The following is a 15,791-nucleotide window of genomic DNA, read 5'->3' on the forward strand; positions in this document are numbered from 1 at the left end:
CTAGCCAGAAAGCACTGGGACTGCGGATGCAGAAGAGGCTCTCCTTAGATTGCTGGGAAAGATCAGTGACAAGTCTTCCCATGGTTCCATGTCAAAGGAACGTGCCGCTCCCATGCAACTCCAGTGCAAGCACAAAGCCTTCCCTAACGGCGGGGGGTGAGGAGCCCAGGCAGCTTCACAAAGGCTGAGTAAAGAATGAATTTACCAAATAATATTTAAATCAAAGAGTTATTTCGGGATTTTTCTCAAAACTTGAATTGGCTGAAAATACTTTAATTATTCTATAATTGTATAGATTAATTTATTCCCACCCCCAAGGGAAATTCTATTTATGTTCTTAGGGGTGTCTTGGAAGCATGGCCAAGATCTCGGAGAGAGGGTGGTGTCGCAGGATCAGAATAACCGCAGACGTCACCTCGGAGTAAGGAGAAGGGTGCTACAATCTCAGCTTCCTCCAGGTTCTGCCCAGCTGGGACAGGTGGAGAGGGTACAGTCCCCTCCCTCAGCTCCAGGAACCACCCCTGGGGTCTATTCTCCATCGAGGGGCTGCTGCTGTCCCGTGGGCTCCCACATCACAGCCATGCCACATGTGTCAAAGCCAAACTACGCGTGAGGTGGACTGGTCAGGAATCGAGCCTGGATCTCCCATGTGGAAGGAGAGGGTTCTACCATGGAATCACCACTGCCTCCGCCTTCTCCCATCTTGCCTTGGTCAGTATTAAAAAAAAAAAAAATTTAACGGGGGCAGGGTTTCTTCCCGACATGCTTCCCTTTCCTTTAGCAAATCGTTTCCTCCTGGCACCAGAGGGTGAGTGGGCCAAGGGTGGATTTCCGTAGCAATGAGGGCATTCATTGGACATGGGCTGAGGCACTGGGGCCCAGGCTTTAGGCTTCAACCACCAAACTGCTACCCACTGTATAAAAGGTCACAAGCTAGGTCTTGAAAGACAGCCTCAAAAGTTAGTGGCTCCGCCAGCATGAGCACACTGGAGAACCAGCTCACACACTTCCCACTCCGACAAAGAAAGCCCCACCAGGCCCTGGAGCCTCCCTTCGGCACTGAGACCCTCCAACATCCCCATGCTTCTAAAGGCGTGGGATGATGGGGTACAATGGAAGGAGGTGCTTTCAGTAACGAGGCCTTCAGGCATTACCTGCTCCCTGTCCCCCATCTTCTGAGCCCCTTCCACCAGCAGAGAGGCCTCGAAAGTGGGAGCTGATGCCAAGCAAGCATGCACCCCGCTCTTCAAGCCAAGGTGGTGTGGCTGTCACATGGGGGAGCACGGGATGGCAGCACAGGGCTTCGCCTATGGGCAGGGCCTCCATAAGCTCATTAATGACTATAACTCCGCCTCCAAGTCTCTGTACTCAGACAGCAGTCCTGGGTGGGCAAGGAGAGGCTCAAAGGAGGCCTGTAAAGACTCCCAAAGGGAGAAGACACGCTGCTCTGAATAAGAAAGAACCTATGAATGATAAAGAATTCACTCAAATGCCCTGGGGGAGTATTTTTGTCCCCCCTCCCCCCACTGTGGATCAAGAGGCAGTTGTGCACGTGGTACAGGGGCACACTGCATGGTTCAAATAACGACTGGGTCACATCCTCTCACCGTCCTCATTCAATCCATAGGCTGAGCAAGTCACCGGGTGCTTGATGATAGGCAGACTGCAGCGCCAGGATGGGAGGAGAACTCAACAACAGCTTGTGATACGCTGGCCACACAACCTTGCTTGCTGCGAGTGAGGGGAGCTGGGAGCACCTGCTGATGAAAAGCAAGGCCTGCAGCCTTCGGTGTGGATTACAACTCAATGTCAAGAAGAGCAAACTCCTCTCAACCGGAAACAGCAGGTAACAAGCATCACGGTAAATGGAGAAAAGACCGATACGGTCAAGGGCTCTGTCTTGGTGGGACCCACAACCTATGCTCGTGAACTGGGCAGACAGCAGAGCAAAGGGCACGCTGGGTAAGCGGATCTGGTCCCGAGACCTCTGCAAAGGGTGGACGAGCAAGCACGCTGCCTGGAGGACTGAGGTGTGCCTGACCCAAGTCATGGAGCTTCCCTTGTCCTTCTCTGTAGATGTTTACTCTACTTTGAACAAGAAACTCTATGAAGTTCCAAGTGTTCAGGTGCAAAGATATATTTTGCAACGTAAAATACAACTTACAGACATTTCTATCAAGTAAATCTAAAGAAATACTCTTCACCTTTACATTTGGGTATTTCAATGAGAAAATTGGGGTTCCACATGTTTTTTAAAAAATCTTTCACTTCAGATGAGAAGCTGGGGCCTGACAACTTACTCTACTATCACTGACCTTGCCAACGCTTGGGAGATAGGCCAACCATCCCAAGTTATTCAGCTCCCAGGTTTTCCTACCTTAAAAAGTATGCTCTGGTGTGAAACTCTGTGTGGCACAGAGCAGAGTAACCGACTCCACAGAGCTGGGAACCTGCAAGAAGCCATGTTATTCTCCGTGGCCTCATAAACAGGTAAGAGGCAGACACTGAATGAGAGACACCCAAGAAGAACTGATGCACTTCAGTTGCGGTGCTGGTGAAGAATATTCATGGTACCATGAACTGTTAAGAGGACAAACCGATCTGTCTTGGAAGAAGTATGACCAGAGGGCTCCTTCGAGCAGGCATCCGCAAACTACGGCCCACGAGGACATTTATCCGGCACGCCGGGTGTTCTTGCCCGTTTGGTTTTTTACTTCAAAATTAGATATGTGCAGTGTGCATAGGAATTTGTTCACAGTTTTTTGTTGTTTTTTAACTATAGTCCGGTCCTCCAACGGGTCTGAGGGATAGTGACCTGGCTCCCTGTGTAACAAGTTTGAGGACCCCTGTGCAGAGGCTGCATCTTACATTCATTGAACATGTTGTCCGGAGAGACCAGTCCCTGGAGAGGGACCTCATGCTTGGTAAATTATTGGGGCATCTTCAACAAGATGGACTGACACAATGAGCTCCAAGAGAAGAGCCACGGTGAGGGCGGCACAGGACCGGGCAGTGTTTCCTTCTGTTAGGTCACAGCACCTGACATCATCTGTGGCGGAGAGATGAAGCGACTCAGACTCCAGGTGTAAGTCACTTGCCCAAGGGCGCTGGCCAGGTAACGGGGTCACCAGAACCCCGCAGCCTGACTGGGAGGTGCTCTGCTCTTCCCGCCATGACCAGCCCTGAGAAGCCTTAGCACTGCTGCTGTGCCCCGCTGAACTGCGACTACAAACTGGCAGGCACTCAGAGACCAACGCGGGACACTGTTAGCACTCCTACCATGGCATGGAATGCACTGTGAAGCTAGCAGAAAGACAAAACCCTGCAGGGGGCCTCTGGGTAAGCACGGCAGGGGAAGCCCACTCCGTTAGCTCCACTCCCATGGATCCCACTAGGAAAGAGGATGCAGACCCCACCCACAGTCAATGATTGCAGCCAAAAGAAAGGGAGCGGCCGTGTCTGCCAGGGGAGCCAGTGGCTACTGGCGGGTGATGTGTGCACCACCATGGTATCTATGCCAACTCACAGCGATGTTCTCAACAACGGAGCACACTCACGATGATGCCAATCCTTTACACCAGGGGTCTCCCTCACCTGGCCCTCCACTTCACCAGCACGGGGCTCTTCTCCAGCTACTGACCCCTCCTGAGGTCCAAAGCAGGTAAGCCAGACAACCCTATGCTGCCATCCGGGGGATTTCCATGGGTTTACTTACGGACATAGGTCAACAGGCCTTTCTTTCTTCCAATCCATCTTGGTCCAGAAGCTCCACTGGAACTTGCTGTCCATGGGTGACCCTGCTGACTTTTGAAATGCTGGTGGCCTAACATCCAGCATCACAACAGAATGGCACCCCAGGATGACAGGCTGACAGGTGGAGGTCAGCAGTGACTCGACTGATTAGAAAGCCTGGCCCCTAGGTTGGTAGGGAAGTCAGCTTGTTCCGGTCTCCGAGGCCCAGGGTGCCCCATGAACTAGGAGGCCCTAAAAGCAAAATTGAAAGAGGTCCCCCAGGACCTCCTCCTGACCCTGCCTGGCAGGAGAGGGAGGCTGACTTGAGTGGTGGCAGGGGCAATGGGGATGCAGAGCACAGAGGACACCCCTGGTCTCCCCAGATGGCTGCCAGCTTCTGGAGGCACGCATGCATGAGCCTGCCGGCTGGGGCCCATGGTTCAGAGATGGCCACCGCCACCGCCACCGTCCCCCAGGCCACCAGTCACCAGTCCCACCTCCCTCACGCACCCAACTCTGTCACCTTTCTCTTGGCTAATTTCCCACAAATTAAATTGGTCCTCGGCCCAGGCTGGGTCTTAAACATACACTCACTGAAATCCAATTAACCTTCGATAAAGGTCCTGCAATCAATAGCTGTTCTGTGGCTGGAGAAGGCTCCAGCCGGCCCGGAGAGCGGCTCCAGCTCGACCTTTACTTTTAATGAGATCAATGGCAGTCACTGTCCCCGGCTCTTCGAGTGACTGGCAAATATGATCACCGGGTCAGGACCTGTGGCGCCGTTGGCTGTGCTCAGAGACACACGGTGGGACGATGGCCCCTGCGGGCTGCTGGCTCCCCACAGGAGAGGGTTCCTGGGGGGGGTGCCTCTTTGCCTGGGGACAGAGCACCCAGGGAGCTCCGCTGAGCAGCCCCATTCCGGCCTCCTAACAGGGGGCTCCGGACCACCTGTGGAGCGCTCCACCCCACAGTGCTCCTGGCCTTCTCCACTGGACATCCATGAGTGAGACTGGGTGTGGCCGATGGATCATCACTTTCAACAGAGGAAGGAGGAGACAACAGAGGTGTGGCTCATTGCTCCCACCAACAACCACCGCCTTTTGTCAGGAGAACCCCAGGACTAGATGGTACCCAGCTAGCAGTACTAAACGCTGATCAGCCATCCCATAGAAGAATCCTGATCAGAAGAAGAGAAATGCAAACTGAATTTCAAGTTCTCATGAACTCCAGGCTTTCTAGAGCTACAGAGGGTGGAGGAGCCCCTGGAACAATCATCCTGAGATCATGTTTAAGCCTTCAACCCAAAATATTCCCTGGAGTGTTCTTAAAACCTAGGGAGGCATTTAGCACCTCAGACTTCTGTCTCAGGCTTTCAGACCATGGAGTCAGTCTCTCTCTCTCTCTCCCTCCCTCTCTCCCTCCCTCCCTTGTCTTCTAGGCCAATGCTTGGCTGTAAGAGACATAAGAAATTAATTTCTGCAGAGTATAGCCTGTCAGTAATCCACTGGAAACATCATGTGGTGACCTGCAATAACACAGGCCCAGCCTGGGATTTGTGTGTGGAAACGAGTGTAAATACATCATCTCAGAATACCAATGTGCTTCCCAACGACAGTCACGAAAACTCTACAGGCCAAAGACAGGGGGGGTAAGGAAGGAATGAAGATGGTGTGGTATTATTGCAAGGATGGGCCAGGAGACCAATGGGCCAGAGTAGAAATTCTAGGAGAAGACCACGTCTGCTATGCAAACACAGACAGCGCACCCACTTATGTGCAGTCCGACAGGGGGCAGGGGTAACCCATGGGAACCGGAGTCAGAACAGTGTCTGGTCTGCTGGCCTGGGGGTGCAGACTGGGAAGGCCTATGAGGGAGCCGTGCTGGGTGGGCTGGAAATGATTTGGAGAATGGTCTGGTTGGTAGTTTCATGGTACAGCCATGTGAAAATGGGCTGCAGTGGCCAGATGAGATGTATGACCTTCAGCAAGTAACCTCTGCTCTCTGTGTCTCTGAGCCTCCACCTGCAATGCGCTTGCAAAGAAGCGCAGAAGCGAGAAGAGATGAGCTCTGGCTTCTGCAGGCACCACCCCAAGCCCCCCTGCCCTCCTCCTCCATGTCCCCGAGCAAGCAGCTCCCCAAAGTACATCTTTCTGTGTTTGTCCGTGTCTTTAAAAACCAGAGCCACCACAGATTCCACACCGGGAGTGCCTGGGGCTGAACTGGCTCTGGAGAGAGGAGTGGGGTTGGGGGTGCTGCTGGACTGGACATCCCAAGGCAGCTGGTCCTACGTAAATGCCAAGGAGCTAGCAGATGGGGCGGAGGGGCTCTGGGCTCTTTGCTGACCGGGAGGCAGAGCCCCGGTTCCTCTACAAGGTGACCTCCCGTCCACGCCTCCCAAACCAGAGCCAATGGCTTTAAGTCAAGGGTCCAGGTGGGCACAGGCCCCCAGTTCCTGCCACCTTCCTTCCCCCACCCCCCTGTGCCTACTGGAGGGCCAACAGAGAAGGAGGGTGAGGCAGGGGGCCTCACAGGGACAATGGCTCTCCTCCGAGTGCTGCTCCCATGTGCAAAGGGCTGGAGAGAGGGGAGCTAGTCCCCCAAGCAGAAGGACTCTTTCTGAGTGCAGCCAGCCGCAGGCGCCCCACAGGCAAGCCAGATGATGGGAGCTGCCTCAGGTGAAGCAAGGGGGGTCTGGGAGCAGCAGCTTCCCCAGAAGGCTGCCGGTGGGACTCAGTCTGCATTGCCCTCCAGTTTGTAGTGGCTGCTCCGTGTACTGCGCAGCACCCCCTCCCACTGTGGCTTCCGAGAAGCCCCAGAGCCAGAGAGATCCAGGCTTCCAGCCCAACTCTATCCACTCTACAGGCTTGATCCTCCAGGCCACACCATAACCCCCTGCCAGAGAGTCAACTCCAACTCAGAGAGACCCCACAGGACAATAAAACTGCCCCCTGCAGGTTCCCAAGACTTTAAGCCTTTAAGGGAGCAGAAAGCCTTGTCTTTCACCAGAAGACTGATTCGAACCACTGACCTTTCAGCTCAATGTGCTCTGCCACTCAGGCTCCCTCCCACATGCCCCACATGTCAAGGCCTCATCCTGGCCATGTCTGCGCAAACTGGGACCACCCCCTTGCTGGGCCCCAGCAGCCACTGAGCCCTAGGCCTCACCTCATTGATGTCGATCTTGTTCCTCTCCATATAGCCCCTGTCATTGACCTGACCACCGTCAACAAACTCCATCAGCAGGACCCTCTTGGTGGACAGCTCCCAGTCAATTTGGGGAACCTGGAATGGGAAAGGGCAGGTCAGATGGGCCAGGGGGCAGGGAGCCAAGGGCGAGGGCCACAGGGAGGGGCAGGGGGAAGGGACATGGACAGAGGCAGGGGTGAGGGCCACAAGGATTCAGATAGCAGAGATCTTCTTCCTACAAAAAGAGAAGAGGCCAAGCAAGACCATGGCCACGGCTGGGCGGGAAATGGAGGGAAGACCAGTGCCCCGCCCCACTCCACTTCTCCAGAGACCCCTGGCTCCTGGCAGGACAGTTAATGGCTTGGCTCAGTTACCACCCAAAAGGCTGGCAGTTCAAATCCATGCCAAAGTCCCGCAGAAGAAAGGCCTGGCACTTTGCTTCCACTGGGCTCACTGTCACTGGACGCTCTGTGGCACGCAGTTCCACTCTACTCTGGAGTGTGAGGCTGCTGCGAGCCTGGGCTCAACGTCCAAGAGTGCTGAAGGACTTGAGCTTAACTCCCGACAGAAAGGCTGGCTGTTCAAGTCCACGGCAGAAGGAAGATCTGGCCATCTGCTTTCCACAAGGCAGCCACTGGCAGCCCCACAGAGCAGAGTTCCTCTCAGACAGAGACAGGACGGCTGGAGTCAGCACTGCCGGACTGCACCAATTTTCCTCTTGGTCAGGGGCCACCAGCTGGCTTTCTGGCCCCTCTGTGGCTGCCAGACCTAGCAAAGGGCCCAAACTACAATTGGGAGTTGGAGGGAAAGATAGGAGTGTCCTCATACCCGGGCCAGAGCCAGTGTTGCCAAGTCGGGTTCGGGCTCATTTCAGACCCATTCCAGCTCCTTGCCTGAACCCCAGCCTCAGTTCCTATGCCTGTGAGATACGTGCACGGGACGGGCTGTGCCAGTACGCACCAGAGTACTGGGTCAGGGACTTGTACGTTTTCTCAAGCCCCTTGTCTTCCAGCCCTCGGGAGCAGACAGTGCTCCATTCTAACCCAGCCCTCCCTTTCCCCTGGCCAACACCCAACTCCAGGTCTTTGGTTCAAACCCACCAGCTGCTCTGAAGGAGAAAGATGAGGCTGTCTGCTTCTGTGCAGGTCTACAGCCTGGGAAGGCCAAGGGAGTCCTACAGGGTGGCTATGAGTGGGGAAGAGCCTGACGGCCGTAACCCTTTAAATAAATACAGGGGACCCTGCTGTCATTTGAAATGCCTATGGCAGAGCTTACAGAGTCACGGCAACCTGCAAGGTCCTGCTGTGTGGCACTGGCAAGCAGTGGGGATGGCTCAGCTCACTGTCGCAAACCAGTGGCTCCTCACCTTTGAGACACTTCGGAAACTGCAGGGCTTCTCCGAAAGCAATAGTTTGTCCAAAAGCTCTGTGGCACCTTCAGACTAAGGGGACGCTGGAATGACACGGCATGCCCAGCCCATGACCCAGCCCCTGCCCCCAATCCCAGGTACGCAGATGCACGCTCTTCCCTTCTGCTCCCCAACCCTGTGGCCATAGGCGTCTCTCAGCCTACCTGGTCCCCGGATGTTCCTCAAGTCTACCACCAGTCTCGCTGCACACACACACACACACACACACACACACACACACACACACACACCTCGAATCTACGCATGCCCAGCCCTAACCACTGAGCGGGGCTGTGCCTTGTCCACACCATGTCTCCCCGACACCTTGATTACTTGCTCAGCTTGTCTGCAGCGCGGAGATTGACAGCACAGGGCTGGGGTCAGTAAGTCCCACTTTCCAAAGTGCAGGCTGCCTCCCACCCTGCGAGGTAAGCTCTGCTGAGACTTACTTACGCACAGATGCTGGGAGGGGGTGCCAGGGTCAAAACAAACATTTCTCTCCAGTCCTAAGAGGTGAACTAGGTTCGCCACGCAAAATTCACCTCCCACTTGCTATGTGTTTAGGCAAAATTAATTACTCGGGAGCCTAATTTCCCCATTGTCATAGGAAGGGTGCTGGAAGCAGTGAGACGAATCACCACATTATTTACCCATTTTTCAAAACTGTGTGTTATTATGATTATTACATGTCTTGGTCTGGCAGTCACTAGTTGGCCCCAGCTAGGGGATGATTTCGCTGTTTCCATGGGAACGCTGGAGGAGATGGTTTCGTGTGCCTGGCTCCTAGGCCTGGCTCTGAGGAGTGCTCTGGGGGAAGAGCCAGAGGAATGCACTGAGCAGCGTACCAGAGCAGGAGTCCAGCGGTTTCTAGGCCTGGCTCCTCGACTCTGTGACCACCACTGTAATCTGTAAGGGGTCTGCAGAGCGCCGGCACAGAGAAACCATCAACACACACACTCCGCCACCAAGCCCTGGCCACCACCTCTGGGAAACCACCCCTCCTGAGCAGCCGGGGGAGGCAAGTTTCCCTTTCATAGCATAGACTACCCCGCATGGGAACCCCACACTTGTGGCCTTCCCCCCAGCCCAGTGGGAGTGGGGTTCCTGATAGTCACGGGTCTGCTGGTCCTGTGGGCATCCCTTCTTCTGAACTTGGGAAGCTGTTATTATATCCAACACACCGCAGCACTGAGGGCTGGGACCTTGCCTCGTTTGATACTGCTTGCCACCCAAGGGTCTGACGGCACAGTCACTTCTAGAAGTAACACATTTGCCACGATGTGATTGAAACATTAGGGAACCATCTGATCACAGCACCCAGTTAGCAACGTCACCTGGGAGAAATACGAGGTGCATGCAGAAAACGTCAGCACACACCTCCATCCTCACCCCGGGTGACGAGCTGCCTCCGTCTGCATCTGTTGCTCCCCATCTTTGCCCTGCCACTTCACAACACCTCACACGCGGCAAGCCCCAAGCCCACTCCCCCAAGCAAATGCAAGGTGGAGTGCCACATGCACTGCAGCATCAAGTACTGCTTGACCAGCGAACACATGGGAAACTGGAATCGCATGTTGACCAGGTTCCTGTATCTCTCTCTCTCTCTCTCTCTCTCTCTCTCTCTCTCTCTCTCTCTCTCTCTCTCTCTCTCTCTCTCTCTCTCTCTCTCTCGTTTGAGTCCCTAGGCAATGCCAATGGAAAACATACTCAGCAGGTGCTAAGCACAAGTTGGCAGTTTGAATCCAGGCCAGAGTGCCTCAGAAGAAAGACCTGGAAACTCTCTCCCCCACCCCCCAAAATCAGCCCTTGAAGACCCTGCAGCCTGATGTGCCTGGGGTCACAGGAGGTTGTGAGTGCTGTATCTCTACCCCCACTTTGCCCCTACGCCCTGTGGTGTCTGTTGTGTGGCTTTTCACAATGTGGTGGGGTTTCGTTGTAGCAGAACTGAGTGCATATTAAATGCACAGAAACACATAGGTGAAGTGTTTCAGAGCTCAGTAATTCTAATTGCCACCCTCATTGATGTCTCCATCTTCTGCTTGGCAGAAGCAGAGGCCATGGTTTGTTGGCCCTGGGGCAGTGATGAGGGTCTCTCGATGTGGATCAGTCAGCAGACATTGGTGGGGAGGCGGGTGGGTGGACCCATGATCACACGTGGTGCGTCTCTGCAGCTCTGCCCCGAAGTGCTTGAGGGTAAGACTCGACTGACACATCACTTGTCCTGGGAAAGACAGTTCCCACCTGCGTTCTGAACGGGGGGCTGCTCGGGCAGAGCTCATCCTCCCCCCAGACCATGGTGCCCCCCGCTGCCCTGCCCACCTTCAAGAAGTCAAAGTGCTTGAGCAGCTGCGCCACTTTCTCGGCGTTGCGCCCCTCGTTGAGGAAATCCAGCTCCAGGGGCAGGTTCTTCTTGGCTTCCTCCACCAGCCACATGAACTCGAACTCGGGGAAGAGCTGCTTCACGGCCAGGACAAGCACCTGAAACCCACCAAGGCTTTGTCAGTCCTCCCCGGTCTTGATCTGCCCAGTAGCCCCATCGCTCCCCCTCGAGCGCAGGGGACCTATCATTCCAAGACTCCCAGGGGATGTCTGAAACCAAGGATACAGTACCAAACCCTGCTCAAGGGACCTCAGAGGTTTGTGGGAGAACGGAATTAAAAGATGACGACGACATTTCCCACGACCTTGATGGCACCCCCTCCAAAGCACAGGACTGTTCTCTTTGGCACACACATAGGGCTGGTCCCCAGGGGGTGGCCCAGGCCCTCCCTCGGCTGCAGTGTCCAGGCCCCAGACCGCATCACATGGCTGGGACACGGCAGAATGTCAGTCAGCAGGGGAAACTGGACACTGTTTGCTATGCTCTCTGTATGTCAGAAATAGTGCATGAGCTTAAAAGTTGAATTGGGATGGGGGGGAAAGGCTGGACAAAACAAGAGGAACAGGAGAGGAGGCTCAACACTCAAGTTGGAAGTCTGGATTTGAGGCAATTCCGTCCCGTGGGCCGTGGCTTCAGAGTCCTGGTGGCATAGTGGTTAAGTGCTCAACTGTTCAGCAATTTGAACTTACCGGCTGTTTCACGGTCGAGAGAGAAGCCACCTGTTTCTGTAAATGCGATCTAACCTTGCAAGAAGCCCCCTGGGATGGGTCTACTCTGACCTGAGGCTCCCTATGAGTCAGAATCGACTCAACGGCAGTGGGTTTGGTTTCTGCTCGTGGTAGCTTCTGGAGCAATGCTGTGAGGAAAAGCGGTTTGGAGAAGTCTGTTTGGCATTTCAAGTGTTGGTTTAATGACCGGACACAAAGCACTGCTGGAAGACCAGAGACCAGTGACATCTACAGACCTCTCTGTGTGCAGGACTGTGAGGATGCCCCCCCCCCCCGCCCACCACACTCAGGGAGGTCTCAGCAAATCACAGACAAAGGCTCCGTGGATGGTGTGCCAACGTGATGCCAGGCCCTTGGAAGATGTCCCAGTGTCCCAGGAGGAAGCTCAAAGCAACTCTCCCGCTCTCCTAAACACTATAGCTGCTTCAAGTCTGGGGAGGCCCCTGGACCTACATTCCTCATAACTCTTGGTATCAAATGTAGTCCAAGTTCCCCAAGGACATCCATTTCAATGGCTGGCTGGACAATAAGCAGGAACTGGGTGCCTATGACCTCAGTGCGGATTACGTCTCAACACAAAGAAAATAGCCTCACAACGGGATCGATGAGCAACATCGGGATAAAGGGAGAAAAGAGGGACATTTTCACAGATTTCAACGTACTTGGATCCACAATGCCCAGGAGAGTGGCAGTCGAGAAATCAAATGACATATTGCGTTGGGCAAGTCTGCTACCCAAAGAAATCTCTTTACAGTGTTACAAAGCAAAGATGTCGCTTGGAAGATGAAGGTGTGTGTGCCTGAGCCCAGCCACGGTATTTCCAATCACCTTATACACAGGGGAAAGCAGACAGTGAGTAAGGCAGAACGAAGATCTGACGCCTTTGAGTTTGGCGCTGGTGCCGAACCCTTAGCTGTCCTGGAAAAAGCACAACCAGAACGCTCCTTCGAAGCGAGGCTGTGAGACTGCGTCTCATCTACTTGACACGTGTTGTCAGAAGGGACAAGTCCTCCCCCCGCCCCCCCAAGGAGGGCACTGTGCCTGCTAGAGAATCGGCTACTTTACACATGTTGTCAGAAGGGACAAGTCCTCCCCCCGACCCCCCAAGGAGGGCAGTGTGCCTGCTAGAGAATCGGCGAAAGAGGGGAGGACCCTCAGGGGGTCCAGAATGACTGACACAGTGGCTGCCCTCAGGGGCTGGAACACAGAGACGAAGGCAAGGATGACACAGCTCCGGGAAGTGTCTCATGCTATTGTCAAAACTGTGAGTTGGGACCAACTCAGTGTCACCGAGCGACAATAAAGAAGTGTGGCCTTCTCTGTCCAGGAGACTCTCCTCATTCCATCTTGATAAAATAATTTTCTGAGCCCCAGCAATGAGTCTCTTTGACCGCTTGTCTGTCACTGTGTCCTACAGTGGCGGCTGGTGTGTTGCTGTGATGCGGGGAAGCTAAGTCACTGCTGTTCCTAACGCCAGCAGGGTGTCAGCGGCGCGTCCAGACTGAGAGCAGACAATGAAGAAGGACTCGGCTCTCCACTTTGGAGAAAGGAGCCGCTGAAAACCTGCATGGCTTCGAGCCACTGTCCGACACTGAAGGCCCAAACAAAGGAGGCAGCCCCTTGTCGGAGCTGCTGCCGGCAACGGGCCTCTCAGGTCCGGGAGGACCAGAAAGGTGACGGAAGAGAAGACGATTCCTTGGAAGGGAGCCGACCATGACGTGAGTCCAGTGAAGGCTGTGGGGCAGAGCCTTCAGGATCTTCATCTGCTGAAGGGACACGACTCAAGGTCAAGAGGAGAAGCTGCAAAAATCTCCTAATGGTTGGAACTTGGAATGTGTGAAACATGAATTTAGGACACTCGGAAATGGTGTCAAAATGAAATGGAACATGTGAAGATTAGTGAGCCGAAATGAATTGGTACTGGCCATTCTGAATCAGAAAATCATATGATTTTCTATGGCAGAAATTGCATAATCAAGAGGAATGGAGTAGCCGTCATTGTCAGAAAGGATCTTATTAAATTCATCATGAAGTACAATGCTATCTGTGATCAGATCATATCTACTGCCTTCAAGGAAATCCAATCAATACGACTATTATTCATATTTATGCACCAACCATAAAAGCTAATGATGAAGAAATTGAAGAACTCTACTAACGACTTCAGCCGGAAATTGATCAAACATGCAATCAAGATGCATTGATAGTTATTGGTGATTGGAATGCAAAAGTTGGGGACAAAGAGGAATGAACAACAGTTGGAAAATATGGACTGGGTGATAGAAATGAAGCTGGAGGTCACAGGATAGAATTTTATAAAACCAGCAACTTATTCATAGCAAATACCTTTTTTTTTTCCAACAACACAAAGGTAACTACACACATGGACTACCCCAGATGGAATACGCAGAAATCAAACTGACTACACCTGGGGGACGACATGATGAAGAAACTCAGTATCAGCAGCTAAAACCAGACCAGGGACGACTATGGAACAGACCACCAACTCAGGATCAGCTGAAGAAAATTAAAACAAGTCCACAAGAGTCAAAATATGACCTTGAGTCTATCCCACCTGAATTTCAAGACCATCTCGAGAATAGACTTGACGTACTAAACACTAATCACAGAAGACCTGATGAGCTGTGGAGGACATCAAGACCATCCCCCATGAGCAAAGCAAAAGGTCATTAAAAAGACAGGAAAGAAAGAAAAGATCAAAGTGGATGTCAGAAGAGACATCCTATTAGCTATTCTGTGATTAACATCCTATTAATCAGAGAGTAGCTCAAGCAAATGGAAGTAAGGATGAAGTCAAGGAGCAGAATAGCAAATGTCAAAGGGCAGCTCAAGAAGACAAGGCCAAATATTACAAGGAAATGTGCAAGGACCTAAAATTGGACAAGCAAAATGGAAGAATATCTGAAACTGAAAGAACTCAAGAAAAAGATTCAAGCCTCGAATAGCAATTTTGAAAGATTGTACAGGCAAAATAATGATTGATGCAGGAAGCGTCAAAGAGAAGAGGAAGGAATGCACAGAGTCACTGTACCAAAAAGAACGAGTCGACAGTCCATTTCAGGTGGCAGCATATGAACAAGAACCAGTGGTGCTGAAAAAAGTTCCAACTACCCTGAATGCATTAGCCAATAACAAGGCTCCCGGGACTCCTGGAATACCATGGAAATGTTTCGACACGCAGAGGAAGCACTGGGGCACACTCATGTGTGCCAGGAAATCTGGAAGACTGCTACCTGCCCGACTGACTGGAAGAGGTCCATGTTTGGGCCCATTCCAAAGAAATATGAGCCAACAGAATGCTTAAACTATGGAACAGTATCATTGACACCGCACACAAGTAAAATTTTACTTAAGATCATCCAACAGCGGCTACAGCAGCACACTGGCATAGAAGTTCGGGTCAGATTCAGATGAGGATGTGGAACAAGGGCGATCATTGCCAATGTCAGATGAATCTTGGCTCAAAGCATAGAATACCAACCAGAAAGATGTTTACTTGTATTTCATTGACTTTGCAAAAGCATTCGACTGTGTGGACCATAAAAAACTGCAGACAACCTTGAGAAGAATGGGAATTCCAGAACACTTCATTGCGCTCATTCAAACTTGTACATGGATCAGGATGTAGCTGTGCAAGCAGAACAAGGGAACACCGCAGGGTTTAAACTCTGGAACGGTGTTCATCAGGTTGCATCCCTCGCACACCCTTGATCAATCTGGCTGCTGGGCACATAGTCAGAAACGCTGGCTTATCTGAAGAAGAGTGTGGCATCAGCATTGGAGGGAGGTTTATTAACCACCTGTGATATTCAGGGGACACAACCTTGGAGATCAAGGATTGTAGCCTTCATTGTGGATGACAGCTCAATCTAACGAAGACCAAAATCCTCACAACTAGACCGACAGGTAACACCATGATACATAGAGAAAAGGTTGAAGTTGTCAAGAAGTTTGTCTGGCTTAGATCCACAATCAAGGCTCATGGAGGCAGCAGTCAAGAGATGAAAAGATAGATTGCATTAGACAAATCTGCTGCACGAAACCTTTCAAGTAATGAAGAGCAAAGGCGTTACTTTGAGGACTAAAGTTCGCCTGACCCAAGCCCTGGTATTTTCCAGTGCATCGTATGCATGCATGTGAGAGTTAAATGTTGAATAAGAAGACCGTAGGAGGGTCGATGCACTTAATATGTGGTGCTAGAGGAGAATATTGAAAGGCCTGGACCACCAAAGGACAAACATATGGACTGGAAAAAGTGAGCCCAGAGTGCTCCTTGGAGACAAGGCTGGCAAGACTTCATCTCTCATACTTTGGAGCTAATGTCAGGAGAGACCAG

General features: G+C 52.5%; 1 protein-coding gene across 2 annotated transcripts in view; it reads right to left on the minus strand.

Moving 5' to 3' along the window:
* ADCK1 (aarF domain containing kinase 1) overlaps positions 1–15,791 on the minus strand; it is a 127,798-nt gene that overhangs the window by 15,221 nt on the left and 96,786 nt on the right. For both annotated transcript variants that reach the window (XR_012779703.1, XM_075531357.1), the window contains exons 6-7: positions 10,646–10,804; positions 6,898–7,014 (exon numbers count right to left, since the gene is read on the minus strand). Coding sequence is in view for 1 of the 2 variants with exons in the window: in XM_075531357.1 (XP_075387472.1) it covers positions 6,898–7,014; positions 10,646–10,804 (276 nt within the window). In the remaining variant the exon portion in view is untranslated. The remainder of the gene's footprint in view (positions 1–6,897; positions 7,015–10,645; positions 10,805–15,791) is intronic.

Source organism: Tenrec ecaudatus, chromosome 14 (assembly GCF_050624435.1).
Source record: "Tenrec ecaudatus isolate mTenEca1 chromosome 14, mTenEca1.hap1, whole genome shotgun sequence".
Lineage (NCBI taxonomy): Eukaryota > Metazoa > Chordata > Mammalia > Afrosoricida > Tenrecidae > Tenrec > Tenrec ecaudatus.